The sequence below is a fragment of the Panulirus ornatus genome, chromosome 27 (assembly GCF_036320965.1).
Source record: "Panulirus ornatus isolate Po-2019 chromosome 27, ASM3632096v1, whole genome shotgun sequence".
Classification (NCBI taxonomy): Eukaryota; Metazoa; Arthropoda; class Malacostraca; order Decapoda; family Palinuridae; genus Panulirus; species Panulirus ornatus.
The window spans coordinates 8,669,024-8,687,783 of record NC_092250.1 but is presented as its reverse complement, the minus strand read 5'-3'; the positions used below and the strand labels follow the sequence as shown (position 1 = coordinate 8,687,783).

At 40.8% G+C, this 18,760-nt stretch overlaps 1 protein-coding gene across 1 annotated transcript in view; it reads right to left on the bottom strand.

Moving 5' to 3' along the window:
- LOC139757506 (uncharacterized) overlaps nt 1–18,760 on the bottom strand; it is a 299,349-nt gene that overhangs the window by 149,799 nt on the left and 130,790 nt on the right. The window contains exon 7 of the mRNA XM_071678019.1: nt 10,648–10,851. Coding sequence (XP_071534120.1) covers nt 10,648–10,851 — 204 coding nt within the window. The remainder of the gene's footprint in view (nt 1–10,647; nt 10,852–18,760) is intronic.

The window sequence follows — 18,760 nt, the reverse complement described above, 5'->3', positions numbered from 1 at the left end:
TATGGATCTGGAGAAGACATATGAGAGAGCTGATAGAGATACTCTGTGGAAGGTATTATGAATACATGGTGTGAGAGGTAAGTTGGTAGAGGCAGTGAAAAGTTTTTATCGAGCATGTAAGGCATGTGTAAGAGGAGGGAGAAGAAGGTGACTGGTTCCCAGTGAATGTCGGTTTGCAGCAGGGGTGCGTGATGTCTCCATGGTTGTTTGATTTGTTTATGGATGGGGTTGTTAGGGAGGTGAATGCAAGAGTTTTGGAGAGAGGGGCAAGTATGTAGTCTGTTGTGAACGAGAGAGCTTGGGAAGTGAGTCAGTTGTTGTTCACTGTTGATACAATGGTGGCTGATTCGGGTGAGAAACTGCAGAAGTTGGTGACTTGAGTTTGGTAAAGTGTGTGAAAAAAGAAAGTTGAGAGTAAATGTGAATAAGAGCAAGGTGATTAGGTTCAGTAGGGTTGAAGGACAAGTCAACTGGAAGGTCAGTTTGAATGGAGAAAAACTGGAGAAAGTGAAGGGTTTTATATATCTTGGAGTGTGTTTAGCAGCGGATGGAACCATGGAAACGGAAGTGAGTCACAGGGTGGGCGATGGGACGAAGGTTGTCGAAGCGCTGAAGAATGTGTGGAAGGCGAAAACGTTATCACAGAGCAAAAATAGGTATATTTGTGGGAATAGTGGTTCCAACTATGTTATATGGTTGCTATAGATAGAGTTGTGCGGAGGAGGGTGGATGTGCTGGAAATGAGGTGTTTGAGGACAATATATGGTGTGAGGTGGTTTGATCGAGTAAGTAATAATAGGGTAAGAGAGATATGTGGTAATAAAAAGTGTGGTTGAGAGAACAGAAGAGAGTGTTTTGAAATGGTTTGGTCACATGGAGAAAATGAGTGAGGAAAGATTGACCAAGAGGATATATGTGTCAGAAGTGGAGGGAACGAGGAGAAGTGGGAGACCAAGTTGGAGGTGGAAAGATGGAGTGAAAAAGTTTTGAGTGATTGGGGCCTGAACATGCAGGAGGGTGAAAGGCGAGCAAGGAATAGAGCGAATTGGAACGATGTGGTATACCGGGGTCGACGTGCTTTCAATGGAGTGAACCAGGGCGTGTGAAGCGTCTGGGGTAAACCATTAAACCATGGAAAGTTCTGTGGGGCATGGATGTGGAAAGGGATCTGAGGTTTCAGTGCATTATACATGACAGCTAGAGATTGGTGTGAACGATTGTGGCCTTTGTTGTCTTTTCCTAGCGCTACCTCGCCCACATGCAGGGGGAGGGGTTGCTATTTTCATTTGTGGCGGGATGGCTATGGGAATGAATAAAGGAGAGTATAAATTATGTACATGTGTATATGTGTATATGTCTCTGTGTGTATATATATATATGTATACGTTGAGATGTAGAGGTATGTATATTTACGTGTGTGGATGTGTATGTATATACATGTGTCTGTGGGTGGGTTGGGCCATTCTTTCGTCTGTTTCCTTGCACTGCCTTGCTGACGCGGGAGACAGCGACAAAACAAATAGATATATATCCCTGGGGATAGGGGAGATACAGACAGAAAAACACATGGATTTCTATGTAGCATTTATGGATCTAGAGAAGACATATGGTAGAGCAGATAGAGATGCTCTTTGGAATGTATTAAGAATATATGGTGTGAGAGGTAAGTTGGTAGAGGCAGTGAAAATTTTTTATCGAGGATGTAAGGCATGTGTAAAAGGAGGGAGAAGAAGGTGACTGGTTCCCAGTGAATGTCAGTTTGCGGCAGGGGTGCGTGATGTCTCATGGTTGTTTAATTTGTTTATGGATGGGGTTGCTAGGGAGGTGAATGCAAGAGTTTTGGAGGGAGGGGCAAGTATGTAGTCTGTTGTGGACGAGAGAGCTTGGGAAGTGAGTCAGTTGTTGTTCACTGTTGATACAACACTGGTGTCTGATTCGGGTGAGAAACTGCAGAAGTTGGTCACTGAGTTTGGTAAAGTGTGTGAAAAAAGAAAGTTGAGAGCAAATGTGAATAAGAGTAAGGTAATTAGGTCCAGTAGGGTTGAAGGACAAGTTAATTGGGAGGTCAGTTTGAATGGAGAAAAACTGGAGAAAGTGAAGTGCTTTAGACATCTTGGAGTAGATTTGGCAGAGGATGGAACCATGGAAGCGGAAGTGAGTCACAGGGTGTGCGAGGGGGCGAAGGTTCTGGGAGCGTTGAAGAATGTATGGAAGGCGAGAACGTTATCTCGGAGAGCAAAAATGGGTATGTTTGCGAGGCATGGTCTATATATAGGGTTATGCGGAGGAGGGTGGATGTGTTGGAAATGAAATGTTTGGGGACAATAAGTGGTGTGAGGTGGTTTGATCGAGTAAGTAATAATAGCATAAGAGAGATGTGTGGTAATAAAGAGAGTGTGTGGTTGAGAAAGCAGAAGAGGGTTTATTGAAATGGTTTGGTCACATGGAGAGAATGAGTGAGGAAAGATTGACAAAGGGGATATATGTGTCAGAGGTGGAGGGAACGAGAAGTTGGAGACCAAATTGGAGGTGGTAATTATAGAGTGAAAAAGATTTTGAGTGATCGTGGCCTGAACATACAGGAAGTGAAGGGCGTGTAAGGAATAGAGTGAATTGGAACGATGTGGTACACCGGGGTCGACGTGCTGTCAATGGATTGAACCAGACATGTGAAGCGTCTGCGGTGAACCATGGAAAGTTTTGTGGGGGCTGAATGTGGAAAGGGAGCTGTGGTTTCGGTGTATTATACATGACAGCGAGAGACTGAATATGAACGAATGGGGCCTTTGTTGTCTTTTCCTAGCGCTGCCTCGCGCTCGCGGGAGGGAGGGGGGGGGTTGTTTTTTTCTTGTGTGGCGGGGTGGCGACGAGAATGGATGAAGGCAGTAAGTGTGAATATGTTCATGTTTATATGTGTTTTGTCTGTGTATGTATATATATGTATACGTTGAAATGCATAGGTATGTATATGTGCGTGTGTGGGCGTTTATGTATATACATGTGTATGTGGTTGGGTTAGGCGATTCTTTCGTCTGCTTCCTTGCGCTGCCTCGCTAAAGCGACTAAGTATAATAGAATGAAATAAAGAAAGAGGTAGGAGGTCAAGAGGAAGGCGCAGGGGTAAAAAAGAAATGTGAGTTGAAGATGACTATCATTAAATTTGAGGAAAATAAGATGTTTTGGAAGAAAGTTGATAGTATGAGAAGAAAGCTGCTCACAATTCCTATTCACGTAACTGAAACCCCATGGCCTCTAGTTAGACTCTCAATTGTCACAATAGTCACTCTCGCATCTAAATCATCCATCATTAACATCCGATCTCTAGTTCAAACTCACTTATACTCTCACTCCTTACCTGATCACAAAACACTTGCCTCTCATCCTTCTTCATACTATGGTCAAAAGTAAAGCACCAATTATTTACCCCTCTCTCACAAATCTCATTTTTACCCAAATCAGTCTATAACTCACTTCACTATACGTACTCTTTCTTTCAGTACCAATATTCATACTTGATCGGTGCTTCCACCTTTCCTTAGCTCCTGCCCTCAACCCAAACCATGATTCTACCTCTTTAGCTTTCTGTCACTCAGAGCCAGACCATCGAGGTTCCTTACCTCAAACATCCCATCTATTTCTCCTTTCCTCTCATCTTGGTTACATCCACACATATTTAGACGCCCAAGCGTGAATTTTCGTGAAGGATGAGCACACCTTGCTTGGCTCCTTCTTCTGTTCCTTCTTTTAGAAATCAAAATGATAGATTGGGGAGAGAATGCCAGCCTCCATCTCCCGCCCCTCTTAGTCGTCTTCTACGACACCCAGGGAAAACGGAGTACAAAGAATGCAATGTAATTCGAAGAGCAACTGACTGCTGGGTCCTTTCAAGGCTGTTTTTAATACTGGAAGATGTCAGAAATTACCAGAATAGTTTGGTAACAGTTGGAAGGCATATAGATATATCAAAGAGAACAACCTACAAATTGTCGTTTTGAGTATGGAGCCGTAAATAGTGAAAGTCATGGACTTGAAGAGAAGCATTTATCAATCTTAAATTTAAACTTTCCAAGCGCTCAACTTGGCAAATCGTTCCTAATGTTAATAATCCTGTTGAAAAAAAGCGCTTCACCTTATTCGAGGTAAATCGTTTCCTCACAAGTTTGTATCCATTGCTACAAGTAAAATCAAACGAATAATATCTAAGGTAATTTGATAAATCAAGATTATCGAAGCCTTTGATCTTTTTAAATACTTGTATCAGATCACCTCTTAACTTTCTTTTTTCAGAGTTGAATAGATTCAATTTGTTATATCTGATCTCGTAAGATCTCTTTCTGTCTCTCCATTCTGTCTATGTCTTTTTTAAGGTAGGTTTTCCAAAACTGAATAAATATTCAAGATGTGGTTGAACCAATGCACTGTAAAATGTAGGGATGACTTCGAAGGTACCTATGGAGCCAAGAATTTTGTTCGCTCTTTTCACTGCTTCTGTGCATTGCTTACTTGGTTTTATGCCTCCAGAGATTATTACACCAATTACTCCCAAGCTTTGTTACTCATTCACCTTTTGGAGTTTAACAGAATTCATACTGTGGTTTGCCTTATCGTTTTTACTACGGATATGTAAATCTTCTCTGAAGCTTTACCAAGCTAAGTCCATGTCATCTACATTGACTGTATAATCTCAGGTTTGCGATCAATTAAAATTTGTGCGTTTAAAATCTGATATTTTTCTCCGTCTTGTTGACCGACATTAGGTGCAGTGTTGAAAGTAATTTGTAGGTAATCATATGAACTAAACTTTCCTCAAGCCTCAACATTATTAAAGAGATCCTCATTTGCAGTAAGAACCGAAACTAATATACTCCCGTCCCGAATAGGTTTATTGACTACTTGAATTAAGGCACTATCGAGCAAATTTAAGTAGAGTCCACGCCCGGAGCTACTGGAAAGGGATTCCCTCCGTTTAGAAACAGGTATGGTAAAAGCTACAAAAATGAAGTCGACATTCTCAACGGATACAACAGTTTCTTTCTACAAGATTTAAATGAGCTTTAACAAAGGGCAGACAACAATATTTGCTGCTATTGGACAAAAATGTTTAGATTAGCACAAAATCTTCCAAACATAACATAAACTTCGTTTAGAGACACCATAGGTCAGCCAGTAAATACTGACACTGTCATGAAAAAGAGTTTACAGTGGGCAATACAGAAAGACTCGATCATTCTTGGGTATTCTAATCTTTCAGAAATTAACTGGCAAATTATCTGAGGTGTAAAGAGTGAGCCTGCTAGAATCATCAACTTGTCGAAGACAATTTTTTCTACCAAACCGTCACCGAGCCGACGAGGTAAGCTAATATATTTGATTTATTTCTTGCATCCGTGTTGGAGAACATCGAGGCACTTGTGACCATAACATGGTTAGGTTCGACGTAGATATCAAAACCGAACCCCATAAAACCAGAACTTGAAAAGGGCGGATCTTAATGGGGCTGCGCGATGCTTGAAGAGTCTCACCCATGTTGGTTCATGCCCAGATCAATGATGGGCCTCCAGTCACATTCATTCCCATGCATGACGAAAACAATAAAACCAACAACAACACCGAATGGTGCTCCCATGATATTGGGATATTGTTGTTCGCTGATGATACAGCGTTGGTGGCTGATTCATGTAAGAAACTGCAGAAGCTGGTGAATGAGTTTGGTAAAGTGTGTGAAAGAAGAAAGTTAAGAGTAAATGTGAATAAGAGCAAGGTTATTAGGTACAGTAGGGTTGAGGGTCAAGTCAACTGGGAGGTAAGTTTGAATGGAGAAAAACTGGAGGAAGTAAAGTGTTTTAGATATATGGGAGTGGATCTGGCAGCGGATGGAACCATGGAAACGGAAGTGAATCATACGGTGGGGGAAGGGGCGAAAATCCTGGGAGCCTTGAAGAATGTGTGGAAGTCGAAAACATTATCTCCGAAAGCAAAAATGGGTATGTTTGAGGGAATAGTGGTTCCAACAATGTTGTATGGTTGCGAGGCATGGGCTATGGATAGAGTTGTGCGCAGGAGGGTGGATGTGCTGGAAATGAAATGTTTGAGGACAATATGTGGTGTGAGGTGGTTTGATCGAGTAAGTAATGTAAGGGTAAGAGAGATGTGTGGAAATAAAAAGAGCGTGGTTGAGAGAGCAGAAGAGGATGTTTTGAAATGGTTTGGGCACATGGAGAGAATGAGTGAGGATAGATTGACCAAAAGGATATATGGGTCGGAGGTGGATGGAACGAGGAGAAATGGGAGACCAAATTGGAGGTGGAAAGATGGAGTGAAAAAGATTTTGAGTGATCGGGGCCTGAACATGCAAGATGGTGAAAGGCGTGCAAGGAATAGAGTGAATTGGATCGATGTGGTATACCTGGGTCGACGTGCTGTCAATGGATTGAATCAGGGCATGTGAAGCGTCTGGGGTAAACCATGAAAAGTTCTGTGGGGTCTGGATGTGGAAAGGGAGCTGTGGTTTCGGGCATTATTGCATGACAGCTAGAGACTGAGTGTGAACGAATGGGGCCTTTGTTGTCCTCTCTTAGCGCTACCTCGCACACATGAGGGGGGAGGGGCATGTTATTCCATGTGTGGCGAGGTGGCGATGGGAATGAATAAAGGTAGACAGTGTGAATTGTGTGCATGTGTATATATGTATGTGTCTGTGTGTGTGAATATATATATATATATATATATATATATATATATATATATATATATATATATATATATATATATATATATATATATATATATATATATATATATATGTGTGTACATTGAGATGTATGGGTATGTATATTTGCGTGTGTGGACGTGTATGTATATACATGTGTATGGGGGTGGGTTGGGCCATTTATTTCGTCTGTGTCCTTGCGCTACCTCTCAAATGCGGGAGACAGCGACAAAGCAAAATAATATATATATATATATATATATATATATATATATATATATATATATATATATATATATATATATATATATATATATATATATATATATGTATATACATATATATAGGCCTTCCTGGGGATAGGGGAGAAAGAATACTTCCCACGTATTCCCTGCGTGTCGTAGAAGGCGACTAAAAGGGAAGGGAGCGGGGGGCTGGAAATCCTCCCCTCTCATTATTTCTTTTTTTCCAAAAGAAGGAACAGAGAAGGGGGCCAGGTGAGGATATTCCTTCAAAGGCCCAGTCCTCTGTTCTTAACGCTACCTCGTTAATGCGGGAAATGGCGAATAGTATGAAAGAAAAAAGATATATATATATATATATATATATATATATATATATATATATATATATATATATATATATATATATGGGAGACCAAATTGGAGGTGGAAAGATGGAGTGAAAAAGATTTTGAGTGATCGGGGCCTGAACATGAAGGAGAGTGAAAGGCGTGCAAGGAATAGAGTGAATTGGAACGATGTGGTATACCGGGGCCGACGTGCTGTCAATGGATTGAACCAGGGCTTGTGAAGCGTCTGGGGTAAACCATGGAAAGTTCTGTGGGGCCTGGATGTGGAAATAGAGCTGTGGTTTCGGTGCATTATGACATGACAGCTAGAGACTGAGTGTGAATGAATGGGGACTTTGTTGTCTTTTCCTAGCACTACCTCGCATACATGAGGGGGGGGAGGGATTGTTACTACATGTGTGGCGAGGTGGCGATGGAAATGAATAAAGGCAGACAGTATGAATTATGTACACGTGTATATATCTATGTGTCTGTGTTTATATATACATGTATACGTTGAGATGTATAGGTATGTATATTTGCGTGTGTGGACGTGTATGTATATACATGTGTATGTGGGTGGTTTGGGCCACTCTTTCGTCTGTTTCCTTGCGCTACCTCGCTAACGCGGGAGACAGCGACAAAGCAAAATAAATGTATAAATAAATAATATATATATATATATATATATATATATATATATATATATATATATATATATATATATATATATGTATATATTTTTTTTTTTTTTTTTTTAATTTTCCAAAAGAAGGAACAGAGGGGGCCAGGTGAGGATATTCCAAAAAAGGCCCAGTCCTCTGTTCTTAACGCTACCTCGCTAACGCGGGAAATGGCGAATAGTTTGAAAAAAAAAAGAATATATATATATATATATATATATATATATATATATATATATATATATATATATATATATTTATTCATTTATCATACTATGACGCTGTCTCCCGCGTTAGAGATGTAGCGCAAGGAAACAGACGAAATAATGGCACAACCCACCCACATACACATGCATATACATAAACGTCCACACGCGCACATATACATATTTGTACATTTCAACGTATACGTACATATATATATTCATACATGTACATATATACACATGTACATATTCATACATGCTGCCTTTATCCATTCTTGTGCCACCCCGCCACATGAAATGAAACCCCTTTCCCCCCGCGTGCGCGCGAGGTAGCGCCAGGAAACAACAAAGGCCACATTTGTTCACACTCAATTCCTAGCTGTCATGTGTAATGCATTGAAACCACAGCTCCCTTTCCACATCCAGGCCCCACAAAACTTTTCATAATTTACCCAAGATGCTTCACATGCCCTGGTTCAATCCTTTGACAGCACATCGACCCCGGTATACCACATCATTCCAATTCCCTCTATTCCTTGCACGCCTTTTACCCTCCTGTATCTTCAAGGCCCGATCACTCAAAATCTTTTTCACTCCATCCTTCCACCTCCAATTAGGTCTCCAACTTCTCGTTCTCTCCTTGTGAACAAACCACTTCAATACACCCTCTTCTGCTCTCTCAACCACACTCTTTTTATTACCACACATCTCTCTTACCTTTTCATTATTTACTAGATCAAACCAGCTCAAACATCTCATTTCCAACACATTGATAGCCGTTCTTCGTGTTAGCGAGGTAGCGCCAGACGAAGAAAGGTCACATCCACTTGCATCCATTGTCTGTCATGTGTAATTCACTGAAACCAAACCTTGCTCTCCACAACCCAGCACTACAGACCTTTCCATGGCTTACGCCGGGCACTTCACATGCCCTGGTGCAGTCTCCTGACAGATCGTTGACCTCAATATAACACATCGTTCCAATTCACACTATCCCATGCACGCCTTTCACCCTCCTGCATGTTCAGGTCCCACTCAACATCTTCACTCCATCCTTCCACCTCCAATTTGATCTCCCCGTTCTCCTTGTTCACCCCAAATTTTACAGTAGGGCCTGATTATGAAACTCAAACTGAAAGAAGGGCCATACATTTATTTTACCTCCATTTTTGTCTCTAAACATTTCATTCAACTAATTTTCACCGTTAATCACACGCTTCATTCAGCTAATTTATGCAGTTGGTCACGATAAAAATCAATTTTGCCAATTTTCGTAAGCACTTACAAATAGATTTCATTATTCAAATTCGTCTGAGTCTGTCAAAGGGCCAATGGAAAACCACTCAAGGGCCGGAATTGGCCCGCGGTCCGCCAATCAAATAACCCTGGTTTATAGTGTTACTGTATATGCATTCCGCCAGTTTTCGAGCACCTCACCACATTTCTCTTTAAGCTCACAACTGGGCAGGCTCTTTACCCTTTTCAATTTGCATCAAATATCCATGCCTCCAATAATACCATCAATTGCTTTATGACTCAGTTTTGCACCCACATCATTAACACGGAGAAATACCAAGATAAGATTCCTTGCATCTGCCAGAAGCAGTCACTTAGCACCTCCAAAGATACACTCCTTTCCACTTGATATAACCTAAGTGAGTAGACCTCTATCTCCAAAGTCAGCATAAAGAAAGTATAATCATTTGTTTGACTTATTTTGGACAATCGTGAAATGAAATGAAACCCAAAAACATAATGAAACTTGACCTAGACATGGCAACCGTATTATGCTAACGTCTCAGGTATAGTGTCACCTTCAAATGCTAAAGATGCATTAGAAAAGTATACCTTATGACAAGATCGTCGTAAACTGAAAAGTAAATACTTAAAATCATACATAACTGAAAACACGGATATACTTGTGAATTTCATGTACAGATGAAATTGTTCATAAAACGATTTAAAACTTAAAGACAACTCACTAAAATAATTAGTCAAAGCAATATGTGTTCATTTGTTGAGACTAAGAATTCCAAACTGAATTACATGTAAGAACTGTTAGTAAACGGTAAGCATTAGGAACTTTGAATTGATGAAACAATACTTGAAATGCTTCTTTTCAATACATGGTCAGACATGCATCAATTTATGTATATCAGTATTACATGGCTAAGTACCATGCACCATCCATATTTAGCATATTGTCCTCAAGTGTAGATGGGATAATGTCTCAAATGTGATCTAACGGTAACAAAAGCTTTGTTTGTGACAGTCAAAATCTCAACTGAATATACCGGATTATTACCTTGGGCCGAGCCTTTATCTTCCCTATCCATTTCTTTTATTCAGCTATCTTTATATGAATCAAACGAACTATGAAATAGGTACTTAAAGCTTACATCAAATCGAAACTTCATAACTTTTAGACCCACCACCGTTAAACCACAAAAAGATTACTAATCAGTTCCATCAACTTACCATTTGTGGATGGTTCCACTGAAGCCATACGAGGCGTGTGCCGTCCTGTGACACTCTGGGGGAGGCGAAGAAGTCGGCGTGAGAGACCACCACGTTCTCATCCCCTGTGGAGGCATCCACCATCACGATGCCATTCACAGGTTCAAGTGCGTCACCATCCATCAACTTTTTATGGTCCTCCACCACGTAGAACAGCGCATTCCACTGTGCAAGAAGTGGTTGAATAGTTTAGTATTATACAGGGAATGAAGAATATCCCGTTAATTAGTGTCATGTCCAGAGGTGAATATTCTGGGTATATATCCAGGAAATAATAAACCATAAACAAACCAAATGAAAAGCCCAGATAAGTTTTACTCGAGGACAATGAAAGAGTCGAAAAGTTTTCTATATCATTACCGATTATCAAGTAAGATAACAAGTACTCCCTGGAAATTATCGTCCAATTAGCTTCACGTCTATGGTTGGAGAACTTATGGAACCATCATCCGGGACAAACCAGTAAGCGTTTGAATGACCACCACTTAATATATATTATGATTTTCAGCATGGTTTTTGGGATATCTCCAATGTCTGACAAATCTGTTTTGATTTCTTTTGATGTATTGACATGCGCGTTGAGATAAAGCAGATGATGTCATTTACTTAATTTTTAAAATATCCAAAAAAAAGTTTCGCATCAAACATTATTGGCAAAAGTTAAGTTACATTGTGTAGATACAATTGGACTTCCGTAGTCAGGAAATTGACTGATTGACCGGAATAGCGAACAGCTACTGATGCTCTAGCCTCAGAATGGTTAAACGTAACACGGGATGATCATTCTTTGCACAAGTTCTCTTTTTAATAATCGGTTGCACTTCAAGGTCTGGAAATTAGTAGACAAGACGAAGCTGGGAAATTGATCTATATCTGAAACTGAACGGTTGCAGCTCCAGGTTGATATAGGCTAATAGATGGACTGGGCTCATGAGTGGCATATAAATTTTGATATAGGTAAGTGCAAAGTTGTACATATCGGAAGTAAAAGAGAGAAGGCAAGCTGCAGTATGAATTATGATGAGCTACAAAAGGTCAATCTCTGGTGAGAGAAGCTGTAAAAAGGGCAAACAAAATGTTTGGATTAATTGGTAGGTCTTTCAAATATATCAGGAAATCATCCTCACTTTTTACAGTTCACTGATGCGTCCCCATCTTCAAAACGGTGTTCAGTGTTTGTCACCCTCCTTAAATTAGAGAGACAGATCATACAGGATGATTAGCGGACTGAAAAAATGATACGTTGTCAAAATTTATTTTTACCCCGAATGAGAAGTGCTTTATCTTCAATTGGACTGTTTAACATAAGGAATTATCTACCAATTTGAGTAGCTGAAAGCAGCATCATAGATACGTTATAGTACAGATTTGATAAATGTTTCGCTTATAGTCCATACCTGACATTATTTACGTCTAATTCAATTCCTTGAAACATCTGGATGTCATTCACTCTTATCATGTTAACCTAAGAGTTTCTGAAATCCTCCACTACCATGAACATCCTCAGAGGATCCAATGGTCTGTTGCTGTTTGAATTATGTTGCAACTTCTGTACTTATACATAAAGAAACAAGAATCTTACAACTAATTGGAAATAATCAAGATAAATCATTTGCCCAATAGTTCACAAGTTTAAACGACTTGGGCTAATCTGTCCTTTAAGTCATCGAATCAAAACTTTACTCTCTCACTAAAATACTTTTGACCAGTGGTTCTTAACCAGGGACCAAGAGGGATTTCTAGTGATCCACGGATTGGAAGCAAGTAGAATCAGTCATATTACCTAAGCTGCGTTCACCGCTTGTGGATGATTATGATCACGTTCAAATAATCTTATGCTATCAGCAGAAATTCGAAACTTCTAATATTTCGACTGAGCTTTGGCAAAATCAAAGTAAAGTTTTTGCACAATTCTAGGATAATCATATCTTAAGTACATCTGAAATAATGCATCGAGGTTTCCGAAAGAACTCATGTACTGTATCTGTTGCCATAAGTAGACATTGTGTTTGGCTTGCTGCCAGAGCAGAGAAGAAAATCTTTCAACCAGAAGATATAAACGTTACAAGATTTCTATTTCCAACTGGATTCTACAAAACTGTAGCACGTTTTAGCATATTTCCTTAGCAGTTTCCCTACAGAGTCATAACGGTGCCACTGGTCTAGAGGGACTGGACGGTTCCCAAGGCTTACTTGAACGCCATCAGCTGACAGACTTGGGTCTTTCTTTCTTTCATATCTGCAACATTCTAGTTCTTTAATCTAACCTTCCCCCTGAAGAAGACCACCTATTCATTTCTGATCTTCATCTCTCTCAAACCCATCTATGCGAGACTGCCTCTCTCTGCTCTATCAGATCACTAACCACAATTTCTGTCATTGTTTTCAATCTAGAGTTTGTGCATCTGTAGTACAAAAACACATACTGCTCAACTCGTTGATCTTGAGTCTTCTAACTCTGATACCATCTGGCTCAAAATCTCCCTATCCTCTATTACCTGCATTTATGACGATTATCCCTATCCCCTCACTCCGTCAATTTCTCCAACTACATACAATTCTTTGACTGACTGCTCGCCACGATATACTGCTCCTTCTAATTCCACGCAATGATATCCTCTATACAAATTTCAACTACAAAGGTTGGTTAGGAGCTAACCAGGACGATCCTGCTTGAGCAAAGGCCTTTTCTTTATGTCTCCTTAACGACCTGCAACAATTAGTCAAATGCCCTCCAAGAGTTCCACACATCACAACCATTCAACACAACCACTTCTTTACCTTTAAACCCTCCCATTTCGGCCACATAGACGTTAAAGTCCATGTGATACCCACTGAGATGAGGTTGGAGAGAAGGAATATTCACTTTATTTCAAGTGTCTGCATCTCTTACCCTCCTTGTTGCCGAAGTAGTCAGGCGCCCTATCCACGGTTTGAATCCGATCTGTAGTGCATGTGCACTCGGCCACAGGAGTTAGCGACCACGTACCTCGTATGTTTATATCATCTTAGCTGGTAACCCTGCATGGGGGAGGAGTAAGGATGCGGGGAACGAATAAAGGTAAAAATGTTCTTGCATATACGTAGGCGTGGTAGTATGTTTTGTGTAAATGACAACGATCAGGAAAGAAAAATGTTAAAGAATGTAATATTTCGTGTTGCTAAAAACTGCTATTGTCGTACAAAAGCTGTCAATTATGACGTAATAACAACGTTAGATGAAACTTTATGAGCAAGTGTCTACAAGGAAGTCCAAGTAGGATTCTGTATACCATGACAAAGTTAACTATCAACAAAGCAACTGCGCCAAACACGTGTAAACCTTACATGTTACGTGAATGGTTAATGAGTGACCAAAGGGAAAGAGTAAAATATATATAAGAGTGCGAACTTTCAATTACAGTCCTTAGAAATACCAACAGTTTAACACAATGAAAACATAGCATAATTTTCAAATAATATACTCCGAACTGACTTTACAACGATGATGTTCTACAATTACCATCGTGGAATCTGTCATATCAATGCTATCTCAAGTACCATTGGATGCAAGGTTTCAGAAAGCGGAAGCAGGGTGAAGGAAACGCTAAAACGATGTTGGGAAAGACGGAGCACACCATTCCGAACAGCACATTCCGATAATGCTTATTTACTAATGGCATCTTAACTACGTCTCTTCCTTGGATATCAACTGAGTGTTCTACATCTTCAATTTGATTCTTGTATCTCCCTGACGAAATGGTCATTACACGAAAGCACACTTGGGAACTTGTATTTCATTTTACTGCAGTGTTTTTGCATATATATATATATATATACATACAGAAGGAAGAATAAAGTGAAAAAAGTTTTGACGATCAGGGCCTGAGCTTGCAGGAGGGTGAGAGGCGTGCAAGGATTTATAACGATGTGTTTTGATCAAGGAAGTAATGAAAGGGTAAGAGAGATGTGTGGAAGTAGAAGGAGTGTAGGTGAGAGAGCAGAAGAGGGTGTGTTTAAAATGGTTTGGATATATGGAGAGAATGAATGCTGAAAGAGTGACAAAGAAGATATATGTGTCAGAGGTGGAGGGAAAAAGGAGAAGTGTGAGACCAAACTGGAGGTGGAAGGATGAAGTGAAAAAGATTTTGCGCGATCGGGGCCAAAACATACAGTAGGTTGAGAGGCGTGCAAGGAGTAAAAAACTAGAACGATGTGATATATTTGTGTCTACGATATGTCAGTGGACTGAACCAGGGTATGTAAAGCGTCTAGGGTAAACCATGGAAAGATCTGTGGGGCCTGGATGTGGATAGAGAGCTGTGGTTTCGGTACATTACACATGACAACTAGGGACTGAGAGTGAACGAATGTGGCCATTTTTGTCTGTTTTCCTGGCGATATCTCGCAGAAGCAGGAGGTATATATGTATGTATATGTCTGTGTATGTATATCTGTGTATGTTGATATGTATATGTGCGGGTATATGTGCGTGGGAAACAGAAGAAGGAGTCACACGGGGAGTGCTCATCCTCATCGTAGGCTCAGATTGGGGTGTCTAAATGTGTGTGGATGTAACCAAGATGTGAAAAAAGGAGAGATAGGTCGTATGTTTGAAGAAAGGAACCTGGATGTTTTGGCTCTGAGTGAAACGAAGCTCAAGGATAAAGGGGAAGAGTGGTTTGGGAATGTCTTGGGAGCAAAGTCAGGGGTTAGTGAGAGGACAAGAGCAAGGGAAGGAGTAGCACTACTCCTGAAACAGGAGTTGTGGGAGTATGTGATAAAATGTAAGAAAGTAAATTCTAGATTAATATGGGTAAAAGCTGAAAGTTGATGGAGAGAGATGGGTGATTATTGGGGTGGTAGATGATGTGTGAATCAGGTGTTTGCGTTGAAGAATGTATGTGAGAAATACTTAGAAAAGCAAATGGATTTGTATGTAGCATTTATGGACCTGGAGAAGGCATATGATAGAGTTGATAGAGATACTCTGTGGAAGGTATTAAGAATATATGGTGTGGGAGGCAAGTTGTTGGAAGCAGTGAAAAGTTATAATCGAGGATGTAAGGCATGTGTACGTGTACGAAGAGAGGAAAGTAATTGGTTCTTAGTGAGCGTAGGTTTGCGGCAGGGGTGTGTGATGTCTCCATGGTTGTTTAATTTGATTCTGGATGGGGTTGTTAGGGAGGTGAATGCAAGAGTTTTGGAAAGAGGGGCAAGTATGCAGTCTGTTGTGGATGAGAGAGCTTGGGGAGTGAATCATTTTTTGTTCGCTAATGATACAGCGCTGGTGGCTGATTCATGTGAGAAACTGCAGAAGCTGGTGACTGAGTTTGGTAAAGTGTGTGAAAGAAGAAAGTTGAGAGTAGATGTAAATAAGAGCAAGGCTATTAGGTACAGTAGGGTTGAGGGTCAAGTCAATTGGGAGGTAACTTTGAATGGAGAAAAACTGGAGGAAGTGAAGTGTTTTAGACATCTGGGAGTGGATCTGGCAGCGGATGGAACCATGGAAGTGGAGGTGAATCATAGGGTGGGGGAGGGGGGGAAAATTCTGGGAGCGTGGAAGAATGTTTGGAAGTCGAGAACACTATCTCGGAGAGCAAAAATGGGTATGTTTGAAGGAATAGTGGATCCAACAATGTTGTATGGTTGCGAGGCGTGGGCTATGTATAGAGTTGTGCGCAGAGGGAGGGTGTGCTGGAAATGAGGTGTTTGAGCATAATATGTGGTGTGAGGTCGAGTAACTAATGTAAGAGTAAGAGAAATGTGTGGAAATAAAAAGAGTTTAGTTGAGAGAGCAGAAGAGGGTGTTTTGAAATGGTTTGGTCACATGGAGAGATTGAGTGAGGGAACATTGACCAAGAGGATATATGTGTCAGAGGTGGATGGAACGAGGAGAAGTGGGAGACCAAATTGGAGGTGGAAAGATGGAGTGAAAAAGATTTTGAGTGATCAGGGCCTGAACATGCAGGAGGATGAAAGGCATGCAAGGAATAGAGTAAATTGGAACGATGTGGTATACCGGGGTCGACGTGCTGTCAGTGGATTGAACCAGGGCATGTGAAGCGTCTGGGGTAAATCATGGAAAGTTTTGTAGGGCCTATATGTGGAAAGGGAGCTGTGGTTTCGGTGCATTATTACATGACAGCTAGAGACTGAGTGTGAACGAATGTGGCCTTTGTTGTCTTTTCCTAGCGCTACCTCGCACACATGAGGGGGGGAGGGGGTTGTTATTCCATGTGTGGAGAAGTGGCGATGGGAATAAATAAAGGCAGACAGTATAAATTATGTACATGTGTATATATGTATATGTCTGTGTTTGTATATATATGTATACATAGAGATGTATAGGTATGTATATTTGCATGTGCGGACGTGTATGTATATACATGTGTATGTAGGTGGGTTGGACCATTATTTCGTCTGTTTCCTTGCGCTACCTCGCTAACGCGGGAGACAGCGACAAAGCAATATATATATATATATATATATATATATATATATATATATATATATATATATATATATATATATATATATATATTTATTTATTTATTTATTTAATTATTTATTTTGCTTTGTCGCTGTCTCCCGCGTTTGCGAGGTAGGGCAAGGAAACAGACGAAAGAAATGGCGCAACCCACCCACATACACATGTATATACATACACTTCCCCACATGCAAATATACATACCCATACATCTCAATGTACACATATATATACACACACACAGACACATACATATGTACACATGCACACAATTCACACTGTCTGCCTTTATTCATTCCCATCGCCACCCCGTCACACATGGAATAACATCCCCGTCCACCCTCATGTGTGCGAGGTATCGCTTGGAAAAGACAACAATGGCCCCATTCGTTCACACTCAGTCTCTAGCTGTCATGCAATAATGACCGAAACCACAGCTCCCTTTCCACATCCAGGCCCCACACAACTTTCCATGGTTTACCCCAGACGCTTCAAATGCCCTGATTCAATCCACTGACAGCACGTCGACCCCGGTATACCACATCGATCCAATTCACTCTATTCCTTGCCCACCTTTCACCCTCCTGCATGTTCAGACCCCGATCACTCAAAATCATTTTCACTCCATCTTTCCACCTCCAATTTGGTCTCCCACTTCTCCTCGTTCCCTCCACCTCCGACACATATATCCTCTTGGTCAATCTTTCCTCACTCATTCTCTCCATGTGCCCAAACCATTTCAAAACATCCTCTTCTGCTCTCTCAACCACGTTCTTCTGATTTCCACACATCTCTCTTACCCTTACATTACTTACTCGATCAAACCACCTCACACCACATATTGTCCTCAAAAATCTCATTTCCAGCACATCCACCCTCCTGTGCACAACTCTATCCATAGCCCACGCCTCGCAACCATACAACATTGTTGGAACCACTATTCCTTTAAACATACCCATTTTTGCTTTACGAGATAATGTTCTCTACTTCCACACATTCTTCAAGGCTCTCAGGATTTTCGCCCCCTCCCCCACCCTATGATTCACTCCCGCTTCCATGGTTCCATCCGCTGCCAGATCCACTCCCATATATCTAAAACACTTTACTTCCTCCGGTTTTTCTCCATTCAAACTTCCCTCCCAATTGACTTGACCCTCAACCCTACTGTACCTAATAACCTTTTTCTTATTCACATTTACTCTTAACTTTCTTCTTTCACACACTTCACCAAACTCAGCCACCAGCCTCCGCATTTTCCCATATGAACCAGCCACCAGCGCTGTATCATCAGCGAACAACAACTGACTCACTTCCCAAGCTCTCTTATCCCCAACAGACTGCATACTTGCCCCTCTTTCCAAAACTCTTGCATTCACCTCCCTAACAACCCCATCCATAAACAAATTAAACAACCCTGGAGACATCACACACCCCTGCCGCAAACCTACATTCACTGAGAACCAATCACTTTCCTCTCTTCCTACACGTATATATACCTTACATCCTCGATAAAATTTTACCTTTCACTGCTTCTAACGACTAGCCTCCCACACCATATATTCTCAATACCTTCCACAGAGCGTCTCTATCAACTCTATCATATGC